This window comes from Dasypus novemcinctus, unplaced genomic scaffold (assembly GCF_030445035.2).
Source record: "Dasypus novemcinctus isolate mDasNov1 unplaced genomic scaffold, mDasNov1.1.hap2 scaffold_157, whole genome shotgun sequence".
In the NCBI taxonomy this organism is placed as follows: Eukaryota; Metazoa; Chordata; class Mammalia; order Cingulata; family Dasypodidae; genus Dasypus; species Dasypus novemcinctus.
Genome location: NW_026688157.1, coordinates 430736 through 458010, shown reverse-complemented (window position 1 = coordinate 458010; position 27275 = coordinate 430736). Strand labels below are relative to the sequence as shown.

The 27275-nt window shown below is 46.4% G+C and overlaps 2 protein-coding genes across 4 annotated transcripts in view; both read right to left on the bottom strand.

Moving 5' to 3' along the window:
- The window catches only part of LOC101438619 (uncharacterized), a 50144-nt gene extending 31288 nt beyond the window's left edge, over positions 1 to 18856 (bottom strand). Inside the window, 1 exon segment of the mRNA XM_058292613.2 lies at positions 18668 to 18856. Within this exon segment, the coding sequence (XP_058148596.2) occupies positions 18668 to 18827 (160 nt within the window). The 5' untranslated portion in view covers positions 18828 to 18856.
- A 2112-nt stretch (positions 18857 to 20968) lies between these two features.
- The window catches only part of SFMBT1 (Scm like with four mbt domains 1), a 191524-nt gene continuing 185217 nt past the window's right edge, over positions 20969 to 27275 (bottom strand). For all 3 annotated transcript variants that reach the window (XM_071213612.1, XM_071213613.1, XM_058292609.2), the window contains one exon: positions 20969 to 26562. In XM_071213612.1, the coding sequence (XP_071069713.1) occupies positions 26422 to 26562 (141 nt within the window). In that variant the 3' untranslated portion in view covers positions 20969 to 26421. The remainder of the gene's footprint in view (positions 26563 to 27275) is intronic.

Sequence of the window (27275 nt, the reverse complement as noted above, 5' to 3'; positions counted from 1 at the left end):
GGGCAGATGGCGGAGAGGAAGCTCCGGAGTCAGTCCCTCCACCAAAACAACTATTATACAGGCAGAAACTGTCTGAATCAACTATTTTGAAACTCTGGAGCCCAAAAGAACACCGCACAGCATCCGGGAAGAGACGGAGGAAGAGGCTGGTAAACTGAGGTAAGTATCAGTGAACTGCTCTCTCTCTCATGACTTGGAAGACTGAATAATAAGACGTCAGTTCTACCCAGTGATTTACAGGTTCAACACAATCCTAATAAAAATTCCATTTCTTTACAGAAATGGAAAAGGCAATCACCAAATTTAAATGGAAGGGTATGGGACCCTGAATAGCCAAAGCCAACTTAAAAAAGAATGAAACTGGAGGACTCACACTTACTAATCTTAAAACTTATTACAAAGCCACAGTAATCTAAACAGCATGGGACTGGCACAAGGACAGACATACAGACCAATGGAATAGAACTGTGAGCTCAGAAATGAACTTTTACATTTATAGCCAGCTAAATTTTGACAAGGGGCAAAGACCATTCGATTGGAAAAGAACAGTCTCTTCAAGAAATGGTATTGGGAAAACTGGATTTCCATATGCAAAAGAATGAAGGTGGACCTCTATCTCACACCATACATAAAAATCAACACAAAATGGACCAAAGACCTAAATATAAGAGCCAGGACTATAAAACTCCTAGAAGAAAACGTAGGGAAGCCTTTTCAGGATCCTGTATTAGGCAATGGTTTCTTAGACTTTATACCCAAAGCCATGCAACAAAAGAAGCAGATAAATAGGACCTCATTAAAATTAGAATCTTTTGCATCTCAAAAGACTTTATCATTAAAGTAAAAGGACAACCTATGCAATGGAAGAAAATATTTGGAAACCACATATTGGATAAGGGTTTAATATTCAGAATATATAAAGAAACCCTACAACTCAACCACAAAAAGACAAACAACCCAATTAAAATGGGCAAAAACTGGAATAGGCATTTCTCCAAAGATATACAAATGGCAAGACAGCACATGAAAAGATGCTCAACATCATCAGCCATTAAGGAAATGCAAATCAAAACCACAATGAGATACCATTTCACACCTACTAGAACGGCTACTATTAAAAAAAACAACAACAGAACATTGCAAGTGTTGGGAAGGATGTGGAGAAACAGGAACGCTCGTTCGTGGTTGGTGGAAATGTAAAATGGTGTAGCCACTGTGGAAGATGGTTTGGCAGTTCCTCAGAAAGTTAAACAAAGAATTACTTGGCTATCCCACTTCTAGGTACATACCCAAAGAACTGAAAGCGGGGACTTGAACAGATATGTGTACACCAACAGTCATAGTGGCATTATTCACAACTGTCAAAAGATAGAAACAACCCAAGTGTCCATCAACTCAAACAAAATGTGGTATATATTAATACATACAACGGAATATTATTCAGCTGTAAAAAGAATCAAGTCCTGATACATGCAACAATATGGATGAACCCTGAAGGCATCAGACACAAAAGGACAAATACTGTAGGGTCTCACTAATATGAAATAATTTGAATAAGAAAATTCGTAGAGTCAGAATCTAGAATATAGGTCACCAGGAATGGGATGGGGATAGGGACTAGGGGTTAAGACTTAAATTGTGCAGTTTTTACTGAGTTGATAAGAAAAGTTTTTGGCAATGGATGGTGGCAATGGTAGCACAACAGTGTGAACATAAAAGCATTCAATTATATATTTGAATGTGGTTAAAAGGGGAAATTTTAGTTGTATGTATGTTACTAGAATTAAAATAAAACAAACCCAAAGACTCCATGAATGGTATAACACAGACAGTGAACCTTAAGGCAAACTATGGAGTTTAGTTAATGGTCCAAAAATTAAAAATGCTATCATCAATTGTAACAAATGTACCAATGTATCAAATGCAAGGTGTTATTAATAGGGTGTTATAGGGACCTGTACTTTATGCACATGTTTTCTATAAACCCACGACTTTCCTAATTAAAAAAAAAAAAGGCTAGTAAACACACAAGATGTTTGACCTCAATAACAAAGATTTTTAAATGCAAATTAATAATCATTTAGCAATTATTTTCACAAAGATTAAAACACTTGGTGAGGATAATAGGGCACACGTCCTCTTACACTGCTGGTAGAAATGTAAATTATACAACCGCTTGGAAAATGTGGGAAAGTGAATTTATGATCCTGGTCCTCCAGAGCCACTCAGGTAAAAGGGGACATTAAGCGGGTGCACCGAGCCTCCTGGGACCCAGGGATGCTGGACAGAGGTGCTAGCGACACTGCTCCCAGGGCCCTGGAGGCTAGATCTGCTTTCCCTGGGGGTCTGGGTAGGGACGGGGGAGTGAACCCCCAGGATGCAGAGTTTAACTCAGGAACCAAGAGGAGCTGGAGGCCTGTAACTGCTTCCCGCTGAGGCTGTGACCGCTCATGTAATTTCTTCTGAATACTCAAGAAGGCCTGAGTGAGGCCGGGCTGTCCTGGAAGGACCCCAGTCAGCGTCCCTGGGCAGCTGGCATCCTCCGTGGGGGACCTCAGAGATATGCTGTATCTGCTCCTGCCCAGCGCTGCAGCTGCACTTCTAACCGATAGCGGATGGAGACTGCGTTTCCTATCTAACAATCCACAGGTCACTTGAAAAGTTGCAACAGGTGTTTTGGCGATATCGATGTGATTTTAAACACTGATACTCTGTGACAGGGTTTCCTTCTATAGTTATACTTGTACAAATGCTCAGAAGTCTATGTAAAAGAGAGTTCACTGCAACATTGTCTGTAATAGTGGAAAATTTAGAAACAACCTAAATGTGCATCAACAGGGAAGGGGTTAAATAGAAAGGACCACACTATGGAATTTAACAGTGAAAAAGTAAGATAGAGAACTGTACAATTCCAATGGGTGGCATGTAAACCATACCTCAGTAAAGCTGTTTTAAAAAATGGTGAGGCAGATCTATCTGTATTGAAATGGAAAAATGCCCGTGAAAATGGGCAAAAAGGCAAGTTACTGAAACAGCAATATGGAGTATGAATTCATTTTCAAAAAATATGTATACATTTTAAAAATGTATATAGATATAGGTCCAGCAGTCTGGAGGCATCTATAATAACCTGTTAGTCTCTCTAGAGGACGGGATTATGGGGAACTTTCACTTTTTATGCTGTGTATTTCCATAGTGTTTGAGTTGCTTAAAATGAACACATAACACTTTTGTAGTAAGAAAAAGATAAAGGTCTAAAAAGGATTATTTGGGGGAAAAGGTTCTACTGCTAAAATCAATAATTAAAAAATGACTAATGTAATTTTGCACATAAAAGAATGTAAACAGCCTTCCTCAAACCCAACTCATTTAGAAAATGTCCTCCTGCGAAGACTGCCTCCACGCAGGCAGGCCACACTGGAGATGGAAACCAGTTCCAGCTCACACAAGGAGAGCGTGTCATCCCTGGTGGACACGACGTCCCAGCGTGCTTGGCTGCCAGGCCAGGGCTTCCCTCACACCTGCTGCTGACACGTCTAAGTTACAATGACGGGGCTATTGTATACATTTGTATTTTTTAAGATTCCCTGGTTTCACTACGTTTAAAAAATTATCCAGCCAATAATCAACCCGACTGAGTTGGAAAAAAGGCCTCTGACTGTGAAAAGACTAATTAGCAGGACTGGCCACTGCAACCTCATGGATAGTCAGAAAAAGGCACGCCCTGGTGCCTGCACTTCTCCGAGCTAATATTTGCAGCCCTGATCCTCAACTCTGGGGGCACAGAACCTTGGCTCCCTGCTTCCTATGACCAGAGACAGCCCACAGCAATGAACTCAAGGCAGAGGCTGATTCTAGCTGCCTAGAGCCATTGGAACATATACTGGATACGTGGAGGAGCCCTGGTGACACCGTTTCCACTCCTTGAGCCAGGAAGAAAAGGGGGAAGATAGGGCTGTATTTCCACCCACCAAGAGCTAAACACAGAAGCCAAAGGACTAACACAGGGTTGCCAACTCAACCAGTCACGTGGTTCCAGGAGTTTCACTAGGGGAAAAACCCAAATGCATTGTGCTTCGTCCCTAAAGTGGACTCCATTTACCCTCTGGAGGTTCCAAGCTTTAAGTGGCATTCCCTGGCAGTGGTGAAGGCAGCGCCCGCCCCTATCTCCCTCCCAGCAGCCCTCGTGAACGCTGCTGTGTTCCTGGGAGCAGCTGGCTGGGTGGGACACCATGCAAGGGCAGGCTCACAAATGCTGTGCTCCCCGCCAGCACCCTGCTTGACCTTTGAAGATAAACAGCCTGATCCCCACCACCTCAGCTCAATATGCTTTACCATCAGTATTACTGACGGCATAAGATAGAGCAACTCGTTTTCCACACCAAGCCTAGGAGGTGCATGGTGTTATCCTAATTTTCCAACGAAGAAACTGATGCTCAGAGCAGCTGAGGAATTTGCTGAAGTCCCATATGCGGCAAGTGGGGACTCAGGACCACAATTTAGGAGTGGGTCTGAATGAGTATGGCTTCTTGCCAGAAAGCAGGATCGAAAGTCAGGAATAGCCCCTGAAAGGGAATTAGCTTAGGAAATTAACCTACACTGAACGCGGCTCGCGCATCTAGAACAGAGGCGTCTCCGAATTCCCAACGGCCCGGGAGGCCTGGGAACCGTTCTGCCTCCCCAGGATGGTGCTCTGGGAAGCCAGGCGGCAGGGGGGTCTCGGGGAGCCGACATTTACTTGGCACCTACTGTGCACCAGGTTCTGTGCTTTAGCCCATTATCTTCTTCAATTCTCACAACCACCCAGAAAGGCGGGTAACACCAGCCCCCTTGTTTGGAGGACAAGACGCCGTGTTAGAGGCATGAAAGCATCCGGGATGGGGCCTCAGAGCTAACCACAGCACGGAAAACCACCACAGCGTGGCACGGCGGAAGGCAGGGCCAGAGCCATGCGCTTGGCCTGGCCTGGGAGCCCCACTTTGGGTGCCGAGCCCTTGCCCGCTGGTTGTCCTGAGAGCCTCCCTAAATGACTTGTGCTCTGACAGCATGGGGAAGAAAAACCTCCACTGGTTTTCCAAGGGCACTCACCTAAAACCAGGAGAAACTAACGTGTTACAAAGCTACATGAGAGGTCAAGGAAGAGCCTGGGTTTCAGAAGGCCAAGTCTTCTAACTTCACAACAGACAAGCAGAAGGGGACTCTGCACCTCAGGGGAGCCTGTGGGAAGGCCAACAGCAGGGCCTTCAGAGAAGCTTCCACAGCTGTGCAAGCGAGGGGAACTGCGATGGCATCCCATGGCTTTTGAGGGAGCTACCCGTTTACCCAAGCCAACGACTCTCTCTGGAACACAACAGGACTTGGCCTTCCATTTTTATTGCTGAAAGCGAGTAAGCACCCTTAGCAGAAGAGTTAACTGAAGACCAGCTCTTCTCTTGGCACCAGAACTAAAAAACAAGTTTTAGGACCTTTCCCCTGGTTCCTCTGCCGGGGAGCTCCCAGCCTTCTCTTTTCAAACAACACAAGTTGCGTAACCACCACCCAGCATCTGGGCCGAAGAGAAGGGCAGAGCTCACTGCCCATCTCGGAGCTGGGAAGGAGGGTGGCCACAGGCAGGGCAGGAGGAGCGCTAAGGCAGCTCCGACCTCATGAGGATAATGTGGCTCCAGAGGCGGCCTAGGACCTTCTGTGGAGAAAGCCGCAGCAGCTCACGGGCTGAAATATTAGTCGCCTCCCTTGGCAGGCAGGGGGGATCCCGGCTAGAGCGGTCTGGCGGGTTATCTCCGGGGATGTTTGGGTTTCTCTTCCGGCAATGTCCACCTCTTCTCTGCTTAGGAAGAACAGATGGACTGGGTGAGAGGCAACGAGTGATACGTGAAGTGTGTGTACACAGGAGAGAGGGAAATACAGTGAATGTAACCCAGACTCTTAGGACTGGGCGCACGGGGCAGTCCCAGGCAAGGAGGGGCTGAGTCGGCCTGGAGTCCTTAACTCCCGCCTGCTTGGATCCCTCCGACCTGCCTCCAGGAAGGGCACTCGGGCTACGGGATGACACTATCACTGCAGACGGGTGGCCGGGCCAAAGGACAAGGGTTACTGGGAAGGAGGAGCCCCCCTGCTTTTGGCCATGGTGCTGGCAGTCGTTTTTAAATTTAGGAAAGCAACTCAACTCATTTGTTTTGTCAGAAAACTCCTGAGACTCAAAGATGTCAGAACCTACCAAGGGGTCCGAGCTGAATCTGCATGGCAAAATAGCCAGTCGCTTTAGGTAAGGAAGGATCAAAGGCCCTTCATCCTTGTTTTTTTGCCTTCAGTTACGAAAGATATTTTCCACTGGATATAGACTCCGAGGTTGACAGGTTTTGTTCTGTTTTCCTTTCAGCACTTTAAAGATCTTGTGCCACTCACTGTCTTCTGGTCTGGGTATTTTTCTGATGAAAAATCTGTGTTAGTGCTTCTGTTGTTTTACCTACTTATAATTAGTCTTTTATCCTTTGTTTGCCTTTACAATTTTCCTATCATCACCGTTTCAGCAATTTGACAATATTGTGGTTTGGTGTGAATTTCTTTGTGTTTATCTTGTTTGGGGATTCCTTAAGCTTCTTGGATCTAAAGTTTATAGTTTTCACCAAATTTGGAAAACATGCAGCCACTATTTCTTCAAATATTTTTTCTGCCTTTTCTTCTCCTCATGCTCCTTGTGGAAATTCAATTCTACATTAGGTCGCTTGTTACTGTCCCGTGGGTAGCTGAAGCTCTTCATATTTTTTTGTCTTTTTTTTTTCCTCTCAAATGCTTCATTTTGCGTAGCTTCTGTTGCTATGTTTTCAAGTTCATTGATATATTTTTCTGTAGAGTCTAATTTTCGACTTAGTCCATCCAGTGACTTTTTCAGAAATTGTATTTTCAGCTCTAGAAGTTCCAAGTGGTTCATTTATATTTTCCATTTTGCTCCTCCTTATGATTCTACTTTTCTTTAAAACCTTCAGCATACTTATCATGGCTGTTTTAAAATCCTATTTTGCTGATTCCATCATCTCTATAATTTTTGGGCCTATTTATATTGATATGTTTTGCATATCTGGCAATTTTTGATTGGGTATTAGGCATTTTGTTACACTGTTAAGTGTTTAGAATTTTTTTGGCTTTATTTAATGAATATTGAAGTCTTTTGAGGCAAGCAGTGAAGTTTGTAGAGAAGTTTAATCATTTTGAGGCCCCCCTTTCTCTTTAATCAATTTTGCATTATGATTTACCAAAAATGCACTCATATTAAACATATGGTTCAATGAATTTTAAGAAACATGTACACTGTATACATTGATGCAACCTTCACTACAATCAATATAGATTTTTGAAAGATTTTTATTTCTCTTTCCCACCCTCCACCTCATTGTTTGTGCTTGCTGTCTGCTCTTTACGCCCATTCATTGTGTGCTTACCTTCTTTTTAGAAGGCAACAGGAACCAAACCCCGATTTTCCCATGTTGGAGGGAGGTGCCTAATGGGTTGAGCCACCTCTTCTCCCTGCTTGTTCTCTCTCTCATTGTGTTTCCTTATTGTGTCTCTTCGTTGCATCATCTTGTTGGGTCAGTTCACTGTGCCAACCCGTTGCATCAGCTTGCTGCCTTATTCGCCTTCTTGAAGAGGCACTGGGTACCAAAGCTGGGACTTCCCACGTGGTAGGCAGGCACCCAAGCTTGAGCCACATCTGCTTCCCAATACAGATTACTGATTTAGATAAGAAATTTCCACCCCCCACCCAAAAAAAAAAATTCTCAAGTCTCTTTGCAGTTGGTCCCACACCTAGACTAAGGCTTATCTGCTTTCTGTCACTATAAACTAGATTTTCATGTTCTAGAAGTTCATGTAAATGGAGTTAAACAATATGTATTCCTTTATATCTGGCATCTTTCACTCAGCATCCTGTCAGTCTTAATTGCCATCATTGTTGTGGGTATGTTATCATTTTAATTTGCATTTCCCTGATGACTAGTGATATTCGGCATCTTTTCATGTGCTTATTGGCTATGTGTATCTCTTCTTTGGGGAAATGTCTATTCAGATCCTTTGCCCATTTTGGGTTGTCTTTTTTTTTTTTTCCCCCCAGTCTGTGGCTTGCCTTTTCATTTTCTTAATGATATGGTTTGAAGAGCAGGAGTTCTTAATTTAGATGAAATCCACTTTTTCCTTTTTTTTTAATGGCTCAATCTTTTTGTGTTCTAAGGAATCTTTACCTATCCTAAGGTCAGAAAGATTTGCTCCTATGTTTTCTTCTAGAAGTGTTATAGATTTCACTTCTTAAGAGCTCCCTTTTCTCTACACTGAGCTGCAAATTCCGACTGCTTCGGCCTCCCCAGTCCTCCTCCCCTCAGCAAGCGCATGGGCGCTGCAGGGTCCTCCTCACTGCTCGGGATCTGGGGCTCCCCAGGCAGGAAGCTGGAGGAAGTGTGAGGGCTCACCTTACTACGCCCTTCTCTCAGGGCTCACCACCTAACTGCCTGTTACCCAGTATCTGAAAACAGATGTTTCATACGTTTTGTTCCGTTTCCTGGTTGGTTGTGGCAAGTTCTGTGTCAGTTACTCCTACAGAGCGCAGAAGCAGCGCCCCGTCACCTGCTGCAGGGGTCCTGGCACCCAGCACCCAAGCCCCGCGGCGAGGCGGCAGAAAGCCCAGCACTGGCACCAGGCTTCCCAGGTTTGAATTCCAGTTTTGCTACTTAGTGGCTGCCACAACCTGAGACAGTCACTTAACCTCTCTGTGCCTCAGTTTCCCCAGGTATAAAACAGGGTATCGGTAGCCACCACACAGGGGAAATGTGAGTAAACATGTTAACACAGATAAAGCACTTACCGGGCTTGGCAAAGAGGAACACTCTACAAATGTGACTTAGTATTGTCATCAGATTATTACCAGATCAAAAACTGGCCAAAGTCCCTTCAGCTGCTGTTTGTAGCTCCCACCTTCCAAAGAAGGGACGGAGTCTTTGCAAGAAAACCTGAAAAGGGCCTCAAAGTATCTCCCTACAAGTTACTTATTAATTGCAAAGGGAAAAATTGTAACTTCACAGTGGCTCTGAAGTCCTCAAAGAGAACTTCACCAGCGCTGGAGGAAACCAACCCCAGTGCCTCAGAACGCCAGGCGCTGAGCAGGCCGCTCTGGCATCCTTGCCAAATACACGCAACTGGGCATGATCACAAGGAAACACCAGACCAAATCGGGGCCTGTACGCTTCACAAATGCCAAAGCTAAGGAAGGAAAAAATGCTGAGGAACTGGTACAGACTAAAGGAAATTACAGATGTGGTGACTGAAGGCAAAATGTGACCCTGGACCAGGAAAAAGTAGTTACTGAAAGTCAGTATTTGGGCAACTGGTGAAATCTGAATAAGGGCTATGGATTGTTACTAAATATCATACAGATGTTAAATTTTCTGAGTTTTAATTATTGTACTGTGGTTATATGAGGACACCTGTGTTCCTAAGAAATGCATGCTTAATAATTAGGGGGGGGAAAAGGAAAGAAAAACAAAAAGATTCCAGTCTCTTCTTAGCCTCCCATGATCTCACTGCTCTCCACATAACTACTTCCCACCGGGAAGCAAACAGCCGTCTTTGGACTTCAGCACTCAGTCAGAGACCGCCACGTCCCCACCACCATCACGTCCCACCGCCACGTCCCCACCACCATCACTTCCCACCGCCACGTCCCCACCACCATCACGTCCCACCGCCACGTCCCCACCGCCACGTCCTCACCACCCACCACGTCCCTGCCACCACGTCCCCGCCACCACATCCCTAGTACCACCACATCCCCACCACCACCACGTCCCACTACCATGTCCCCCCCACCACATCCCCACCGCCACATCACCACCCACCACATCCCCACCGCCACATTACCACCCACCACATCCCTACCACCATGTCCCCCACCACGTCGTCCCCCTCCACGTCCCACTACCATGTCCTCCCCATGTCCCACTACACCACATCCCCACCGCCACCATGTCCCACTTCCACGACGTCCCCGCCACCACTACGTCCCCCCCTACGTTCCCACTACCCCCACTACACTGCGCACCACAAGCCTGACAGGCAAACCAGACCCGAGCACAAGAAGCGGAACCGAGCAGAGCCTAACCTGTGCAGCACAAACTGTACATCCTGTACCCTTCAAAGGAGAACAATAGGGCTAAGGTCAAGCTGGAAATTATGAGCATCTCAAGAAGGGTGGGCCACATCCCAATCTACTGTGCGTATAACTTTGTGAACAAGAACATAAGGGCATGAAAACCTTAACACATACCACTGGTTGGAGCAGGAAGAGCCCCCCAAAAGAAATGTTAAAGCCAAGAAAACATGGGTTGAGTGTCCCAGCCTTTCTCTTTCGTCTTCTGCCCAGTTCTTCCCTCCCCATGAAACCATGGCCCCAGCTGCTGCCTCCTCCTCCCCAAAGAGGCTCGGGTGGAACCTGCCTACTGCACCAAATGCCCTTTAAAACAGAGGCCACTCTAAATCAAATGAAAGAGTGGAGATGTGGAGCGAGATGATAAAGCGGGATCTCAGAACCCCAAGCGAGAGGACCTTCCTCGTGGGCTCAAAGGCAATTGAAGCATTTGAAAATTCTGCTGCAGTAGACGCAGGATGATGGCAAGAATGTGCTGACAGCTGGATTCTTGTAAGAGACGTCCTTTAGCAACGCCAACCCCAGCACGATTCGCCCAGCCTGGCACTAGTCTCCAGGACGACATCCCGATGACTGCACAGAATTGAGGCTGGAATACCAAGCCAGGGACAGAAGCACATCTGCTTTCTCCACTGCTTTGTGGAATGCGCCGGTTGTACAAGGACGGCTGGTGAACAGTCAGGAGCTGCCTCAAGTTTCCCTAAGCGCAAGGCCTCCAGCGCCCGACCGCCGGGCTGGGTGGGCCTGGGCAGGTGACAATCACTCTGTGACTGGACGTCCTCGTCTATGAAGTGGAGCTAGTGCAGTCCCCACCTCTCAGGGACTGTGAGGATTACACGGGCTAGATCAGGTAAGGCGCGCAGAAGAGCCCCGCGTCTGCCCACACCGCCGGCACCGCCACCCGCCTCCAAGGCAGTGCCGACAGGACAGAAGAGGCACTGGCCCGCTGCTTCTTCCTGCAGCCCCGAAGACACAAACAGGATGTGTCCCTCAGGAGGACCCCACGAGAGCTAAACGGGACCACACAGCGACTGCTGGCAGAGAAATGGTGCAGAGTGAAACGTGGGGTCGGTGCAGACCCGGATGTGCCACCAGGATCTCAATCCCGGCTTCTTTAAGTGCAACTGTGAGAAAGAGGCTGGATGGGAGTGGGAGGGCGCTCTGCAGCCCCTGCATGCCCACGGCCTCCTTCTCGGGGCAACACCACTCTGTGAGGCCCGGCCCCGGCTCCGATCACCGCGCCTGGGCCTCGGGGGGGACCTCTGTGCCCTCCACTGTCTCAGGGCCCCTCGCGGCCCCCCGCGGCCCCCTGCCTCCGGTAGCCTCCCGAGGCCCCAGGTAGATCCCCCACTCCCTTGCCTGAAGCCCGCTCTGTTGTGGGCCCCTCCAGAACGGGGGCTCCCTGGGCCTCGGCAACTCTCTGTCAGGGTAGCACCCAGGACCGCGCTCGACACCCAGGTGCTGGACGAAGCCCAACAGTCACGGACGCCGTACTTAGGGGACAACATAATGACCGTCTGATCTGTTCCGCCAGGGCTAGCAGAAGAGTTTTCTGAGTGAGCCGCACCGAACAGACTGGTGGTTCTCACACAGGGGCGCTGTGCCCCTGGGGAACATCTCGCCGTGTGGAGAGTTTCTGGCTGTCACAGCTGGGGTGCAGGTGCGCTGCGGACATCGTCCTTGTGGGTGGAGGAAACAGCCCACAAGGCACAGGACAGGCCCCACCAGAGCGGCCCGGCCCAAACGCCAACGGGGCGAGGGGAACCCCGGGCTGGAGGGATGACTCCTCAGAGGGGGCGTAATCTACCGCACACACACGAGGCACGGGGCAACTCTGAGGGTAACTCTGAAGAGCTCCCAACTACTCTAACAGTCAGAGCACCAAGGAACAAGTTGTGTGAAACCAGCACCTCCGGGAGGCTTCTGAGGCCCCAGAATCCCTCTGCCGCCCGTTAGTCCAGGGACCCGAGCACTGCCCCCCCGTGCTGCTCCCGCGGGCTCCGGGGCGGCCGCCCTCCGCCTGGGAAGCCCTTCCCCAAGGCCCAGGCCCGAAAAGCAAACCTAAGGTGTAACTCATCTTCATGAAGTGATTAGCAACTCCCTTCAAATTTACATTTTTAATGTGTTTGGTATCCATAAAACAGTCTGAAGTCCCAGATAATACTGTGGACACAAACAAGAATTATTAAGAAAACCAGAATTGCTCGGATAGGAAGAAATGAGGTCAAGTAGCCACAGATATAGAAGTCACCAGAAAAGGCACCTGCGTGGACAGAGGGGCGGGAGGCAGAGCAGAAGGCTCCTCAGAGGGAGTGGCTGGAGTGTCAACTCTGCCACCTCCTAACGCCGAGACACACGAGACGCTGTCCTGCTCACTGTCCCCACGTATAAAATGAAAAGAACCCCCCCTCACAGGGTGTCTGTGACGTTCATGAACTGCTCAGCACAGGGGCTGGCTCGCGAGGGCCTCAGGAAAGAACAGTTGCCAAGAAAGAAGCGACCTGGTGGCTGGAGCCACCCCTACCCCCCTGGGTCCTAGGTGGACCCACTCACCACCCACTGTCCTCACAAGGCCCCAGGAGAGCCAGGTGACAGCACGGGAACGGCGCCGGTAAGGAAGAGCCTCGGCATGCGCAAGCCACACGGTTTGTGTAGGAACTAATCTGGAAGTCAAAATCACTGTGCTGGGTTCAAGGTTTTTTTACTATTATGCAGTCTAGGAAAAGAGGTTTAAAAGTAAAGACAGAAAGCAAGACAGAAAGGGAAATGTTTAACCTAAGTCAGAAAATAAGTTAGTCGAGCACTTGTGAAACTCTTCAGTGGGGCTCACGAATGCAAACGCTGTACACACACACACGAATGCAAACGCTGTACACACACACACACCCCTCCTCCTGAGGGCCTGCTTGCCTGATAGGGATCCAGCTTCCTTACAAGCATTCTTTCCAATCCCCATAGCCTCAGAAAAGAGGAATCATTGTCTCCACTTTACTGAGAAAGAAACCGAAGCTGCAAGAAATACACAGGTTGCTCAAGGCCATGACACATGGAGCAGCAGAAATGGGAGTCAGGTCAGACTGGCTCCAGAGGCAGGGACCCTGCAGTCTTTAGCCAGTGCAGACCTCCTTCAACAGGACTTCATCTTCATGCAAATACTATACTATTCGCAAAGGATTTTTAACAGTTCATTAAGACAGCAGAGGCGTAACAGGCCCTATAGAGCAACACTTGGCAAACAGTGATATTTAAGTCTAAAATTGCATTTCATTAAATTATTCTACAACTCCGACTGTTCCCTAATTCAGACAATTCCCTCTTTCCCTAATTTTACTCCAAATGAATGATGCTTTATTATAAACAAAGCAGTAGATCATCATTATGTATAAATTTTTTTGGATAAATCAACATTTAGAAAACCTGAAAACTTTCTAAAGATAAACACCCTGAACCAACCAGCATGCTAACACTGGACACACTACTTTCTCCCCTGGGCACAGAAAAGGGCACTCTCCTTCACAGTGGCTGGCGCTCCAGAGGAAGGAGTGGAAACCGACATCTACTGAGTGTGTGCTGGGAGCCAGGCCCAGAGATGGGCACCTTGGCTCATGAGCTCCGGGTCAGCCAGCACGGTGTTTGGTCATTTTAGCAGGAGGCGATGATTAGGTGGAAGGTTGTTGGGGAACAGAATATTCACACAATCTCTAAGTATTACCAACAGAGCTATTCTATGAGCTGCAAAGGAAATATGTAAAGAGAGAGATTTAGAGGTCTTCTCCTACCCACAATGAGTAATCCACCTTATTATCACTAAGAGTGGGACAGCCTGATGCCATGTGTCTCCGAGTGCAATGCAAAGTGAAGCACATGGCACTGCCATAAAAAGGGTTAAAATGAATCTAACCGTTTCCCTAGTCCAAACCCCCGGTTTACAGGAAATACAGGTTTCAGAGAAACAACTCTGTAGATACAAGGAGCACCTGGACAAGCCCAGAACGCAGGGCATTCTACACAACAACTGGCCAGGACTCTTCAAAACCTCAGTTATTTGAAAAATGTGTGTCCACATAGGGGGAGATTCTTCTAAAGTAAAAGTGAATTAAAAACAAAACCACTTACAAGGTGGGGACCTTGACTGATGACAGTTTTAAAAAACTCCAGCTATAAAAGATTGTGACACTTGGGGAAATGTAAACAGGGACTGGATATTACATGATCTTATGGAATTATTATGAATGTTCCTAGGTGATTACGGGACTGTGGTTATGTATGTCCTTATTCTTGGGGAGACACAGCTAAAGTACTAAGGGATAAAGTATGATGCAACTTACCATCAAATGGCTGGGGGGTGGTATAAATAAAGCAAATGTGACAAAAAGTGAACAATTCCAGAATTCTAAGTGGAGGGCAGACAGGTGTTCATTGTATAATATTTCATCTTTTCCATGCGTTAGGCGTCTTTCAGGGTAAAAAGTGGGATGGAGTGCCCTTAGGAGAGGGTGTCCCAACACAAGTATGACTACAGAGCCCACAAGGAGGCCAGCGCACCAGGGGGTAAAACACTGGGTGACTGTTATCTGAGATTAAGGTTTCAAAGCTGGATGGATTGGTCTGTGATTTTACTTTGGGCCTCAGGAAAAAAGTGATCACATCTAAATGCCAACAGTGTTTTCTTTAAACACTGACACTTTATCCCAGTTGGCTAGCTCCATATGTGTAACATGAAAATCAGCAGGCAGCTTTATCCAAGTTCTCAAAACTGTTTGTCAAAAAAGCCATTTCTCTCAACACTTCAGTCCAGGACCTGACTGTGCACGGTGAAGGAGGCTTGAGTTTGCTTTGCATTCACATGCCTGTGAGTAAATACCCCCAAATGCCAACACACACACACAGGCCGATAACTGACCTCTGGCTGACAGCAGGGCCCCTGCTCTCAGCGGGGGTACTCCCCTGCCCTGGAACAGTCTGCTGAGCTCCAGGACAGCTCAGCTCTTTTCTGCAAGGTTCTAGGCCGAATGACTTGATCAAGTCACAGAGTATAGAGAAAGCAACGTGAACAAGAACTGCTTGGCAGGCAGAGCATGACAAAGCCCACTCATTTAAAATGTTTCTTTCTACTCAGACACCTTGTGACTTTCAGAGACACAACAGAAAACTCAGAGAGGCAGTATCTTCACAAACTGGCCTCTGAGTTTGGTCAGCTTTCCCTGTACCCAGAGGGTCCCTCAGCTGGAGCCTTTGGAAAGCCAACCAACTTAACAAGGTGATGCTGGCATGGGGATGTGCCCAAGGATGGCAGCCTGTGACAGTCTGCATGCTTGGGGAGTTATAAGAATCGGCTCCACGTATCACCTGGCATACAAACTCCCAGCTGCCTGTAAACCCCACACACTGAGGCAAGGTACCTGTCAAAGGGTTGGCAGGAAAAAATCCTTGTGAGAACCAAAATCTTGCCCCCTGTGATACTAATCTACATGAGAAGTCTTCCTCCAGGCCCAAATCCCTCATATTAAAAATACAGCAACAGGGAAGCGGACGTGGCTCAACTGCTAGAGTGGCCCCCTACCATATGGAGGGTCCAGGGTTCGATCCCCAGGGCCTCCTGACCCACGTGGAGCTAGCCCACCAGCAGCGCTGCCGCATGCAAGGAGTGCCCTGCCATGCAGGGGCGCCCCCGTGTAGGGGAGCCCCACGTGCAAGGAGAGCGCCCTGTAAGGAGAGTCACCTCACGTGAAAAAAGCGCAGCCCGCCCAGGACAGCAACAAGGAAAGCGGGTACAGTTCAGTGGTTGAGCACCTGCTTCCCACGTACAAGGTCCCAGGTTCAAGCCCCACACCTTCTAAAAAACACAGCAATGTGGTTAAGTGGAAAAAGAAGTGATCTGGGGGGTAGAAAAGGGAACATAAAAACGGTTGTCGGAGGATTTGCCCAAACTAGGAATGTGAAGTGATGAAAATTATCTCACAGTTTGTCTGGCACAGCAGTGTGTTCAACCTATAGAACAGAGCTGGTCCGATAAGAAAAATGAATTGTACTTGATGCCAGTACTGCGGAAGTGTCAGAGAAGGCCTGAGCCACTGCCTAGGGAAACGAAAGCATGGGAAAGGAAAAGACTGTGACCTCGAAGAGGATAGAACTATTGCTTTAAATTGCTCAGGAGAGACTGGTCAGAATTTAAAACATGCTTGAAGGAGATAACGATGGAATTGACAAGAAGCAGAGTGGCCCCATCATAACGAACCACCACCTCGCTGGCGGCTGCAAAGTGGGCACTCATCACCCCTGGATGCAGGAGTCCTCTCCAGAGTGAGGAAGCAGACTGCATGACGCGATGACTAAAACCCTGGGACAAAGCCAAAGAGCTCACAGATGGACTTCGAGACCACCTCCATCCTCTTTCCTTTTCCCCAGTGAAGTCTATTCCAAAATGCATAACAGCCCATTAAGGATTTTCTCCTCTTCCCAGCAGTTTCAGGAGGAAAAGCTCCACAGTTCTATTTCCACAGAGTCAAGGGGTTTGAGAGACAAGAAAGGTACTTCCCCCATTGAAACTGGGCCCCAGTGGGTGGCATCCTCCTTGTCCAGCTCCCACAGTCCCATCACCCTGGCCTGCTCTGTCTTATCCTAGCCGGGAAATGAAGCTCTTGCTCCCATCTCCATTTCTGTGTACAGGGCAGACACAGCTCTAGCTTCTCCAACTCTTCTCCCACCATTCCCACTTCACCTGGTTCCAGGACCTACTACCATGTCCACATGTCAAGTCTTACACCCACTTTCTAGTCCAGTCCTTACGTATGAAAACTACCAACCACAGGTGGGATTTGCAATAGTATATCCCTGAAGACGCACGGGCCAGCACCACCACTCTAAGCACATTCGACCTGGCACACTTCACAGCAGTCATCAACTCTGCCCTATCACAATCACATTTCCCACTCTGGCTCACAAATGCCAAGCCCTAGGGAATAAGTCAAACCATCGGCATCAATCAAACCTGTAAAACAGCCAGAGCCAGGTTAAGAAATGTCAGGTTAGGAAACAAAATAAAAATTGAGCCTGCATTTCCTTCAGAGAGAAGGCAGGCCAGCTGGAGGAGAGAGTGTGGGAGGGGAGACCCACTCACCATGCCTTGAAAACACACACACAGTCTATGCATCCAAGTCAGAAGCTGATTTTGGCTAAGTCATCATAAATGAATACTGTGGGTATTTGTTCAACAGGAAAATAGCAAGGCAAGGAGGGACTAAAAAGGGAAGAAAAAGTTGCAGACATATACTTGTCAGGGTACTTGTTGCAAGATTAATCAAGGCCAGGCAACCATAAGAAAGTGGTGTCCAAGATCAAAATCTTTTCAGAACTACCTAAATAAAGCCTGGGAGAGAAGTCATCTAAAGAAATCATGCATTATAAATAAGCAAAGCTGCAACTCCAGAGACTAGAGCCTACAAGAACATAGGTGCACAGCTGCAGGATCCCTTCCCAGTACAGAGAGGCATACTTTCTGCAGGGACTCCCCACTCTGCCCACGTGAGCACAGTGGGAAATTTTGAGAACAAGCCATTTTTGGAATTGATGGCTCTGTACAAATAGGTAAATCCCTTTTGTGCCCCAAAACGCAATGACAAGGCCACTTCTGGGCTTACAAACGAACCGAAGCGTCTCATTACTTTAATAAGGGTAAGGATGGGTACTAAGAAAGCACAGCCCTCCACCCAATGGCACAGGTGACAGCAGGGTAGAACTCCTAGTTTTTCATTAGGGCCGTCTGAGGCTTCCTTCTCTATTAGGTAACTCTCAAGGAAAGGGCGATGGTGACTTAGCACAGGGATTCTGAGACTTCCCCGGACTCTCTGAATCTCCTCCACGAAACCATCAGGTTGCCCAAGTCACATGGAAAAGCAGGAAACTTGAAATATAAATAATAAGAGAGGGTTGGGAAAGAACAGCCAGGAGATGCTTGAGACTTAATTAGGAACGCTTAGGACGGAGAAGGAACAGGTGGGCCTGTGTGGGAAGAAAGGGTAGGAAGGAGAGGAAAGCAGTCTGGGTGGGCCTCGACCAGAAGCCGAGGGCGAAAGTCCATCCTGGGAAACAGAATCCACAGACCAACAATTCAGGTAACGTAGGGCATGCAAGGTTGCGAGCTAAAATGGGAACGGGAGCCGGTAAATCGTTCAGGAGCGAAAGGGCAGGCGAGAGCGCAGCGCTGGAGCGGGGCTCGAGGGTGTGGGTTCACAGCGGCAGGGGCGGCCCAGCGCAGAGAGCGGCCGCGGCCCAGGCTGGGAGGAAGAGCGTGTGCGGGCGTGCGGGGGAGGCAGGGGTGCCCCCGGGGGCGGCTGCGGCCAAGGGCGCGGGCGCGGGGACGGCGCTCGGCGGCGAACGCCCATCCGCGGAGAAAGGCGCCGCCGCCAGAGGAGCGAGCCTGCAGGCGGGGGCGTCGCGGCCGCGCAGGGCCGGGGAGGGGCGGGGGCCCCGACTCACGCATCAACGTGCTGAAGGCCACGACGCCCAGCAGCCCCTGCAGGAAGATGCCGAAGCTGTGCATGAGCGCGCCGCTCTCGCAGCGGCCCGCCCCGGGCGCGCCCGCGGTCGGCGCTCCGCCCGGCAGCCCGCGGCTCGCGTTCCCGGCGGGGCCCTGCATGGCCAGCCCGGCCGCAGCGGCGCGCGGCGCCGCGGCCCGCCCGCCCGGCCTTGCCGCCCACCCGGGCCGCGCTGCCGAGCCCGCAGCAGGGAGCGGAGCCGGCGCCTCCGCCCGCGGCCGCCTCGGCGCCGCGCGTCAGCCGACGTCCGCGGCCGCGGCGCCCGATTGGCCAGGGGCGGCGCAGGGCGGGTCGCGGCCGTCCCCGCGCTCCCCGAGGGGCGGGGCTCCGGCCGGGCGAGGGGGCGGGGCCGTGGGTGGCGGCACGCAGGTGGGCGAAACGAGGTGAGCCAGGCTGAACAGGTGGCAGCGAGAGGCGGCGAACCTCGAGCTCCAAGTCGCGACGGCAGGGAGAGAAACGGTCTGGGGCTAAATTCTTCCCGCCTCTAGCATAAAGCCCTCATCCCCCGGAGAATTTAAAATTCCGATTCTGTAGTTCTGGGGTGGGGGTCCAATAATCTGCATTTCTAGCAAGAGTCCTGGGTTATTCTGAAGCTGGTCGTTGAGGAAAACAATCTAAGACCACACAAGCATTCTTCTACAGACCTTGTGTGTGTGTACCCTGGCCAAGGATTTATCTTAGATCATTAGTTGGGCCTCTAGTCAACCTCTTCCCCCTAAACTCACTTGAATCCAGTCGTTCATTTAGAAATATACAAGGCTATATTGAACATATTATGTACACATGTCCCCACCATGTTCGCTGAGGGCACTATTCATAAAGGAAAGCCAAACCGTTGGTATTTGCTACAGTCCCCAACATGGCCCTCCACCTGCACATTTACTCCGACCTAACCCTTTCCTTGGACCCTGTCACCTCTACCAAGGCCTTTTGTCTCCATTCTCTCTCACCTACTCTCCTAGCCCTTTCTGGCTTCTCTCCAGACATCTCCTGGTGCTCTACAGTCCCTGACCTTCTTGCTGCATCCGCTTACTGTCATTCCAGTAAATTTATTGGGCTATATTTGTTGTACAACAAATAGCATCTCTAGGGAAGATTTTCCCTAAAAACTCACCAAGAAATTCCAATTACATGAAAGAGGGTAAATGCTATCTGCTGGCTTTCTTGATTAACAGGAATATTAACCTGATCATATGGAGCACAAAATCCATTCCCTACAACCAATTCTTCTGCTGTTCTCTTACTCATAATGAACTTCCACATCTCCATGGCATTCTAGCTGCATGGAGTATTTGTTCCCTTTTCCCTGGTCCATAAATGACTACTCATGCTTCAAGGCCTACCTGACCTCCCTTCCCCAGGCAGAACTGTCTCCCTCTCTGGGCTCCTACATTAACTTGTGTGTCCTGCTCCAGCAGATTATTTCACACTGCTAAATAAGAGGAATGTACACATCTCTCCCCCACAGTTGTATGAGCTTCTTGAGGGCAGGAACTGGTTATGATTCACCTTTAATTCCAATAAAGTACCTGGCACAGAGAACATGCAACAAAATGCTTTTAAATTAAAGTGAATTTTAATTTATAAAATTTTAAATTCTCCACAAATATTGACCATGGGCAAATACAGAAAACCAGGTTAAGAAAATAAATGGGCAAGGGAAAATTGCATTACTGTCTTTAGGTCTAGGAAGGATCTTATGAGGATGCTCAACAGTTATGATCCTTGTTCAGAGAGAGATGAACAAAAGGATAAGGTACTTAAAGCAGAAGAGATTATAGTAGGGCATAGGAAATTATAAATTGCTTGAAAACAGATAACTCAAAGTAAACTGCACAGAGTAGAAAAATTAAGTGTTTTAATAAAACACTGCTACGCACATCCAGAGGCAGAGGAATCCTTAAGGCCCAATGTTGCTGTATCATGGCAAATGTAGAGGAACAAGAAGTCTTCAGAGATTAGAATTCCCAGTGCCAGGAGTCAGGCTGCTGCAGGGAAATTCTGCTCTTTCTACCCTTTCTGAACTGGAAAAAAAAGTACATAAGCCCAGAAGAGCAAGGATCAGATAGCAGGAGAGCAGGGAGAATTCTAGAAAGGCTCATTTTATTAAAGCAGGAAGGAACTTCCTCCGCCATCCAGAGATCATTTGCTGAGGCCCCACTGGAAAAATGTTTGAAGGGGTTATTCTGGACAAGTTGTCTTCCTTGCTGTCAAAGCAGCACAAATGAAGTGAAACATAGCCCTAAGACGTGCTTTCTTTTATTTTCTCACAATCACTTAAAACTATCATAATATACCACACTTTATATACACTCTTATTTACAAAAACAATAAAACAAAAACCACGCAAAATATTCGTCCAAAATAGTTTTTCTTTTAATCCTTTGAAGTTATACCATCAAGCTTGATGGGAGTTATTTTAATAGGTATACTTGTGCGCATTTCTCCTTAAGTGTACTTTATCCTCAATGCATAACTTTTGAACTTAAAGGGGAAAAACAGTAATCAGGAAAGATACAATGCAATATGCATTTCATTTGTTGCAAACAAGCAGCTTAAAAAAAAAAAGGCAAAATACATTAAACAAAGTGCATCAGTTCCAAGGAGTTAGTATTAGAAAGAGGCCTAAGGACAGTGCTGGAACCAGCCAGGAGTCCTTCCCTGGCAGGCCTCTGATTGTCTTTAGAGAATATGCAACCAAAAAGGGGGAGAGGGGGAGAATGAAACAAAGGGAGTACTTAAACTCTCAAAAGAAACATTCAAACTTCTTTCCCCAGAGACTTCTTACAAAAGGAGCTAAGGAACTGCCTAGCTTTAACTTTGCCTGAAGTTCATAACCATCCTCAATCATCTGCTGTGTGACTTGATTTGCCCCTAAGCCTCCCCTCACCCTTTCAACACTATTCACCCACCAACATTCTGCCAAGCTAGACATGCAGCTGACTGAATAAACCATGTGGACACTCTTGGGTTGGGCATCTCTACAGATCCTGAGAACAAGCACTCCCATCAGCAATGGTACAATTTCACAGCCAGCACTGGCCTTGGCCCCCAGAATTAGAGACCCTTTCTCACTTGGCTCAGGGCCAGTGGTTTCCTGCTGGTGCTGAAGGCTTGTGCAAGGCTATGGCATGTTCCTCTTTTAAAAGAGTCCCTTGTGACGGGCCAAAGCACCAGGAAAGACCCAACAGGTGTGTGAAGTCAGAAAGGCAGAAAGGGAAGGAGCTTTAGGCCTATTTCTCCATACTCCCAAGGCCTCCTCCTGGTTTTGATGGTTCTTGTGAAAATCTAAGACTTCTGAAACACCACATCCAAGAAAATCACTCTCCAGAGCATTCATCACCTGGCACTTTCTGTACCTGCACCCCTGATGCTGTCCTCAGAAAAAAGACCGGCTATCTGTTGGTCTGAAGGAAGTACTGAGGAAAGCCCAAGGGAGTGGGCTTGAAACCAGATCTAGTTGGACTGGGCTTTGAGTTTAGAACTCTTCTGCCAAAGCTTCAAGTTCATAGGTGGCTTGTTTGGATAAATTTCAAATTTCCAAAGTAAGAATATTCTTACACAAGGGATGGGAGACATCAAAATTCCTTAGCAAAACATTTTAAAGTGAATGAAGTCAAGAAAGAATTATAATTGAATGAAAGTGACTGGTTCCTTTTTGGTTTTGCAGGAGGCCCTCTGTCCTCTGTACTAAACTTTCTGAGTCAGCACCATGACCATGACACTTGGTTACTTGGAGTGGACCCAGGACCAAAGACATTCAAATTTTTTTAAGGGGTCACCTGATCTCCACCAAGATTTACACTTCATTTCTGTTAGTGATGCCTTCTCTTTCAGCTTCATAAGGCCAATAAATCTCCTACTGATAACAGAGAACAGTCCTGAATTTGCACACACATGCACGTGCGTGTGTGCCCACACAGAGAGAACACTTCCAATACACAGGTCCAGAGTTCAAACCCCTGGTGGGTTTCCATTGTTGATGCTAAGCTTTTAATGACTCTCTCAAAGTTTCTGTGAGAATTAACCAAACCAGTAAAGAGCATCTTAAACACAAGTCTTTGGTGATAGATATACATGCCTGTAACAGTTTTCCCAATGTTTCCATCTAGATAAATCTTACCTACTTTGTTAATGATTCCCTGATGTTTTGTGTGTTTCCCAGAAACACTTTTTGGCTTGAGTGACAGGAATGGTTCTGAGTCCTACCCCACTTAGGGACTTCCTATAGCTTTTAAATTTTATTCAAATACCACATTAGCTACTGTACCGGTACTGGAGGAGGAGTAAAATGTAATCAAATTCTCAGGAAGCTATTGTGCAAAGCCCTCTCTCACATAGTAAGATTAATTTCACCTCCAGGAGGAGAGGCTTTATATAAAGGCCAAGTTCTGAACTTGTTTTCCCTGTCGGCCTCTATCAAAATTCAAAAATATTTACCAAGAAGCCCATGTCTTCAAGAAGTTGGTAAGTACCCTTCTCAGATCTCATTATTAGTTAGAGGCTGGGAGCCACCTACACTGCAAAAGAAAGGCAGATAGAGTAAAAGCTACAGCCCCCAATTACGCATTCCCTGACTTAGCCACTTCAATTCTGCTTATACTGAGAAGTGTGGAGGTGGTTTACAATGGAAAAGACTGTAATTCCCAGAAACCCATAAAATACGGCTAGAATGTCACAACAAATCTGCATATGCAGTGAAAGGTTTGTCAAACATACTGCAACGGCAGTTAACAGGCTAATATTGTTCAGTCAACCTTTTAAAAGCCAGGAGAACGATATAGTCCAATGCCCAGTTTCCAAGCTTATCAATTCAGGATCAAAAGTGGATCATGGGAAACTTTCCTTTCTGACCTTAGGCAGGGTGTGGGGTCAATTGCAGGTAAAATCCAGACAAATGCATTTCCCTCACAAGGCACATCTCATAAACTTGAGACTGGTTTCTTTAGAAAAACAAAGGTCATGGACCTATGGGCAACATACAAAAGTTTTATCTCAACAGGGTGAGTTATTATGAGGCTGAAATCTGTTTCAGAATCCCTGGAATCAGATTGTCAATGCTGTCCAGACCAGCCCCTGCAGCTTTATGAGGCAAATGGAATCTTAATTTTATACTTTAAAAAATGTCCTGGGGGAGTAGGTGTAGCTCAGTGGTTGAGCGCCTGCTTTGCATGTATGAGGTCCTGGGTCCAATCCCTGGTACCTCCTAAAAAAAGAAAAAAAAATGTCCTGTGCCAAATTACCAAATAAGTATCCTCTCATGATATTTGGGAGTGGGGGCTGGGAGAATATAATGTTTCTTTAATGCAGTTGCCTGAAAAACTATTTATCAATAGGAGAATAAGAGAAACATTCAGAGAATTCCCACTTACTTGCCCAATCTAGAGTCAGCTTCTCTAAGGAGAAAATCATGATATGGATAAAGTATGAGTACTAAAAGCCTGGTGGGTCCGAATCGACCCTGACCAGAAGCTACTTAAAAGTGGTGCCTCTCACTTTTCAGTGAAGGGAGGTGGTTCTAAATTCAGTAGTTTCTGTAGAAGTCAAAAGCAACAAAATCACATATTTACTGTTGTTGAGTTTGTGAAATTCCCTCTTAAAGGAAATACAATTCATTTCCCTAAATAAGATAACAATGTGAGTCCCAAAACATTAAAGTTCCAGAAGTTTTTGTTCCATTGATCTTCCTTAAGGGCTCATTTTGGCCTATGTGCGTGACTGCTGAGCTCTCAGGAAATTTTATTAAGTAAGATCACTAAAACCACTTCACAAAAGTCTGCCTGCTTAATGCTAATAGACTCATACACATTATATATGTGTCTCTTCCATGGACATGGAATGACCAAATTTGAAAAACTGGATCGCTAAGTAAATTCAAACATACCTTCTTTTACTTAAATGAAACCTCTTTACAAATATATCTGGTAGTAACCTAAGTGAAGAATTGATGCTTTAATATATGGTTTGGTGGGAGGACTTAAGTGGTTCATGAATTATCCAGTAAAGAGATGATCAGAGTGCAGACTGTTTGCCAATGTACATAAAAACAAGTTAGGGGTAGGTGGGGAAGAGAGAGAAAAGGAAAAGAATCACCATTCGTTTAAACATTTATAATATTACTTATTTGTATAGCTAGACTTTTCCCAGATTGCAGATTTAAAACATTTTCATTTTCAAGTCTTAAATAGGAATGATTAGGTTATAATTTGCTGGTTGATTGGAAACCAACCTGCGCCGCCCCCCCCCCAAAAAAAAAGCTAGCAAAGCAATCCGTTTAAAGGAGACAATGTATGTATCTTTCCTTGTTCCTCATGGCTAGAGCAGTACAGTAAATACTATTATCCAGTAAGAGCTGACAGTGCAATCCTAAGTGAAAATTCTCCTTAAGTTTCATGTCAACTTGAGCTGGGTCATTAAGAAACACCTAAAAGAATACTGAGTTGTTAAGTGGCGATCCTCAGAGTGTAGATTACATTCAATTTAAAGGTTTAACCACAGAAGAGCATGAAAGTGGCTAGGCTAGACAGAGAGTTTTTTAGTCTTAACCACTTCTCACTCTTTATCCAGACACTGAGGACACTGCTATAGAAACTCCACACTCTGCATCAGCTCCAAAACACATTTTCTCCCTCATGCTTCCACGCTGTCTACCAGGAGACATGGAGAAAGAAGGAGAAGCGGGCTTTATTTTGAGTCCAAGGAACACCTGCTGATTTCCACCCAAAGCAAGGACTCTAGAAATGAAAGAGTTAGATAAATAACTGTAGAGTAAAGCAAAGGCAAAATAAAAGCTACCGAAGTCCCCCTGAGAACAAGGGGAGAGAGAACAATTTCACTGAAATACCAACAATTTTTGAGATGTTCCTTAAAACAGGTAGCCCAAGGTAGGTCAAGAACAATGACAGGAGAGTTCTTAGATTAGGTCAACTAATAAACAGGTGTAAATGCCCACATAATGTTTTTAAGAAAGTAAATGGTATTTTCTCCCTCCAAATTCTATCATAAATTTTAGTGTTAATGTAGCTTTAAAATGGCATTATACAAAATACCTCATACATGGCTGTAAGCTCAGTTATCAACAGAGGTAGTGACAAAGGAATCCCCTAGGAATAGATTTAAAACGGATCAAAGTGTGATTGTACATTCAAAACCCTAGAGCCATATAATCATCCCCAGAATGAACTGCTTTAATTTAGAAAAGCTTAAAAAACATAATAACAATGAAGCACTGATGTGCCTTAAATACAGTCCCAAATCAGTGCCAACTTAAAGCTAAGTCCTCTCTTTCCAAGAAAGAGGAAGCAAGAACAAAGCTCAATCTACAATGGGAAGGAACAGAATGAAAAGAAAACAACCAAAAGGATGCTTTCCAGCAGCCTAGATTCTTCTTTGTGTTCAGGCCACATCACTGGAAATGCTTATTCTTCTTCTGAGTCTTTTCCTCACAACGTTTATTTTTTAAAAATTGCAATCTGCTGAATAAGAGATGCCTACATTTCCACTGGCAGAAGAGCCACTTCTGTGCACAGTTTTTGCTTCCTTGGTATGGGTCCTTCTTCCCTGAAAGTGCAAAGAGAACAAGCTGACACCTGCAGGGCGCAGAGCCCCAGGACTACTTCAGCTCCCCTTCTAGAGCAGGGCAAAGGATTTGCTGCATTTGTGCTTCAAAGATCCAGTTCACTTTGGTTGTCCTTCTCAGTTGGCAAACTGCTCATAAAAAGCAAACTTGATCCTCTCTATGTGATGGCAAAGTTTGATGGCAGGGCCCAATTTTAAGTCCATGCACTCTTGAACAGTGGGAAGGGTAAGGAGCAACAGAGCCTGTCCATCAATTTCCTGTTAAGGCATAAAATACAAATTATCTATGATGTGCACATGAATGGCTGCTTAATCGTGACAGTCCCCATTCACTATGACTTTGTCAAAATCTGAGTCCCTGTGCTTTGCTTTCATTATGTTTTTCCTTTAAACTAACATCCCACATTTCCTTTAAAATGCTTCGCATAAACTTTCATACTAGTGAATCTTCAGAATTAATAAAGGTTTACCAAGGATAAGAATTCATTCTACAGAGGCTCTTTTTAGCAGAAATTTAGAAAACTAGCCCTGTAGCTGGCAACTAATTGTACGAAAAGAAACATGTTTTAGAGGGTTCTTTAAACCCAAAAGAAAATATTATTTCGTATTTCTTATGAACTATAAACTTCAATGCTGCCCTACCGTATAGCATTCATAAAAACCTGATAAGTTATTCAAAGATGTTCAGTTCTGAACATCCACAATTATCAAAACAAAAATTTATTTCAATATTTAAGTACACAAGACCACTTCTGTTTCAGAAAACTTGCCTTAAAATTAATCACTAAGACATTGCAAATGTTAATATTTTTTCAAAACAAGTCATTATTTTGGCATAGATGAGGAAAATTAGCACGGCATGATTGATTCTAAGCCATTTGAATATTTGGGGATGGAATCAAATTTTTAGGAAAAATAGGAATGCTCTGACAACCTGCTTCAACTATGGAGTATGTCAGATGAACTTTTAT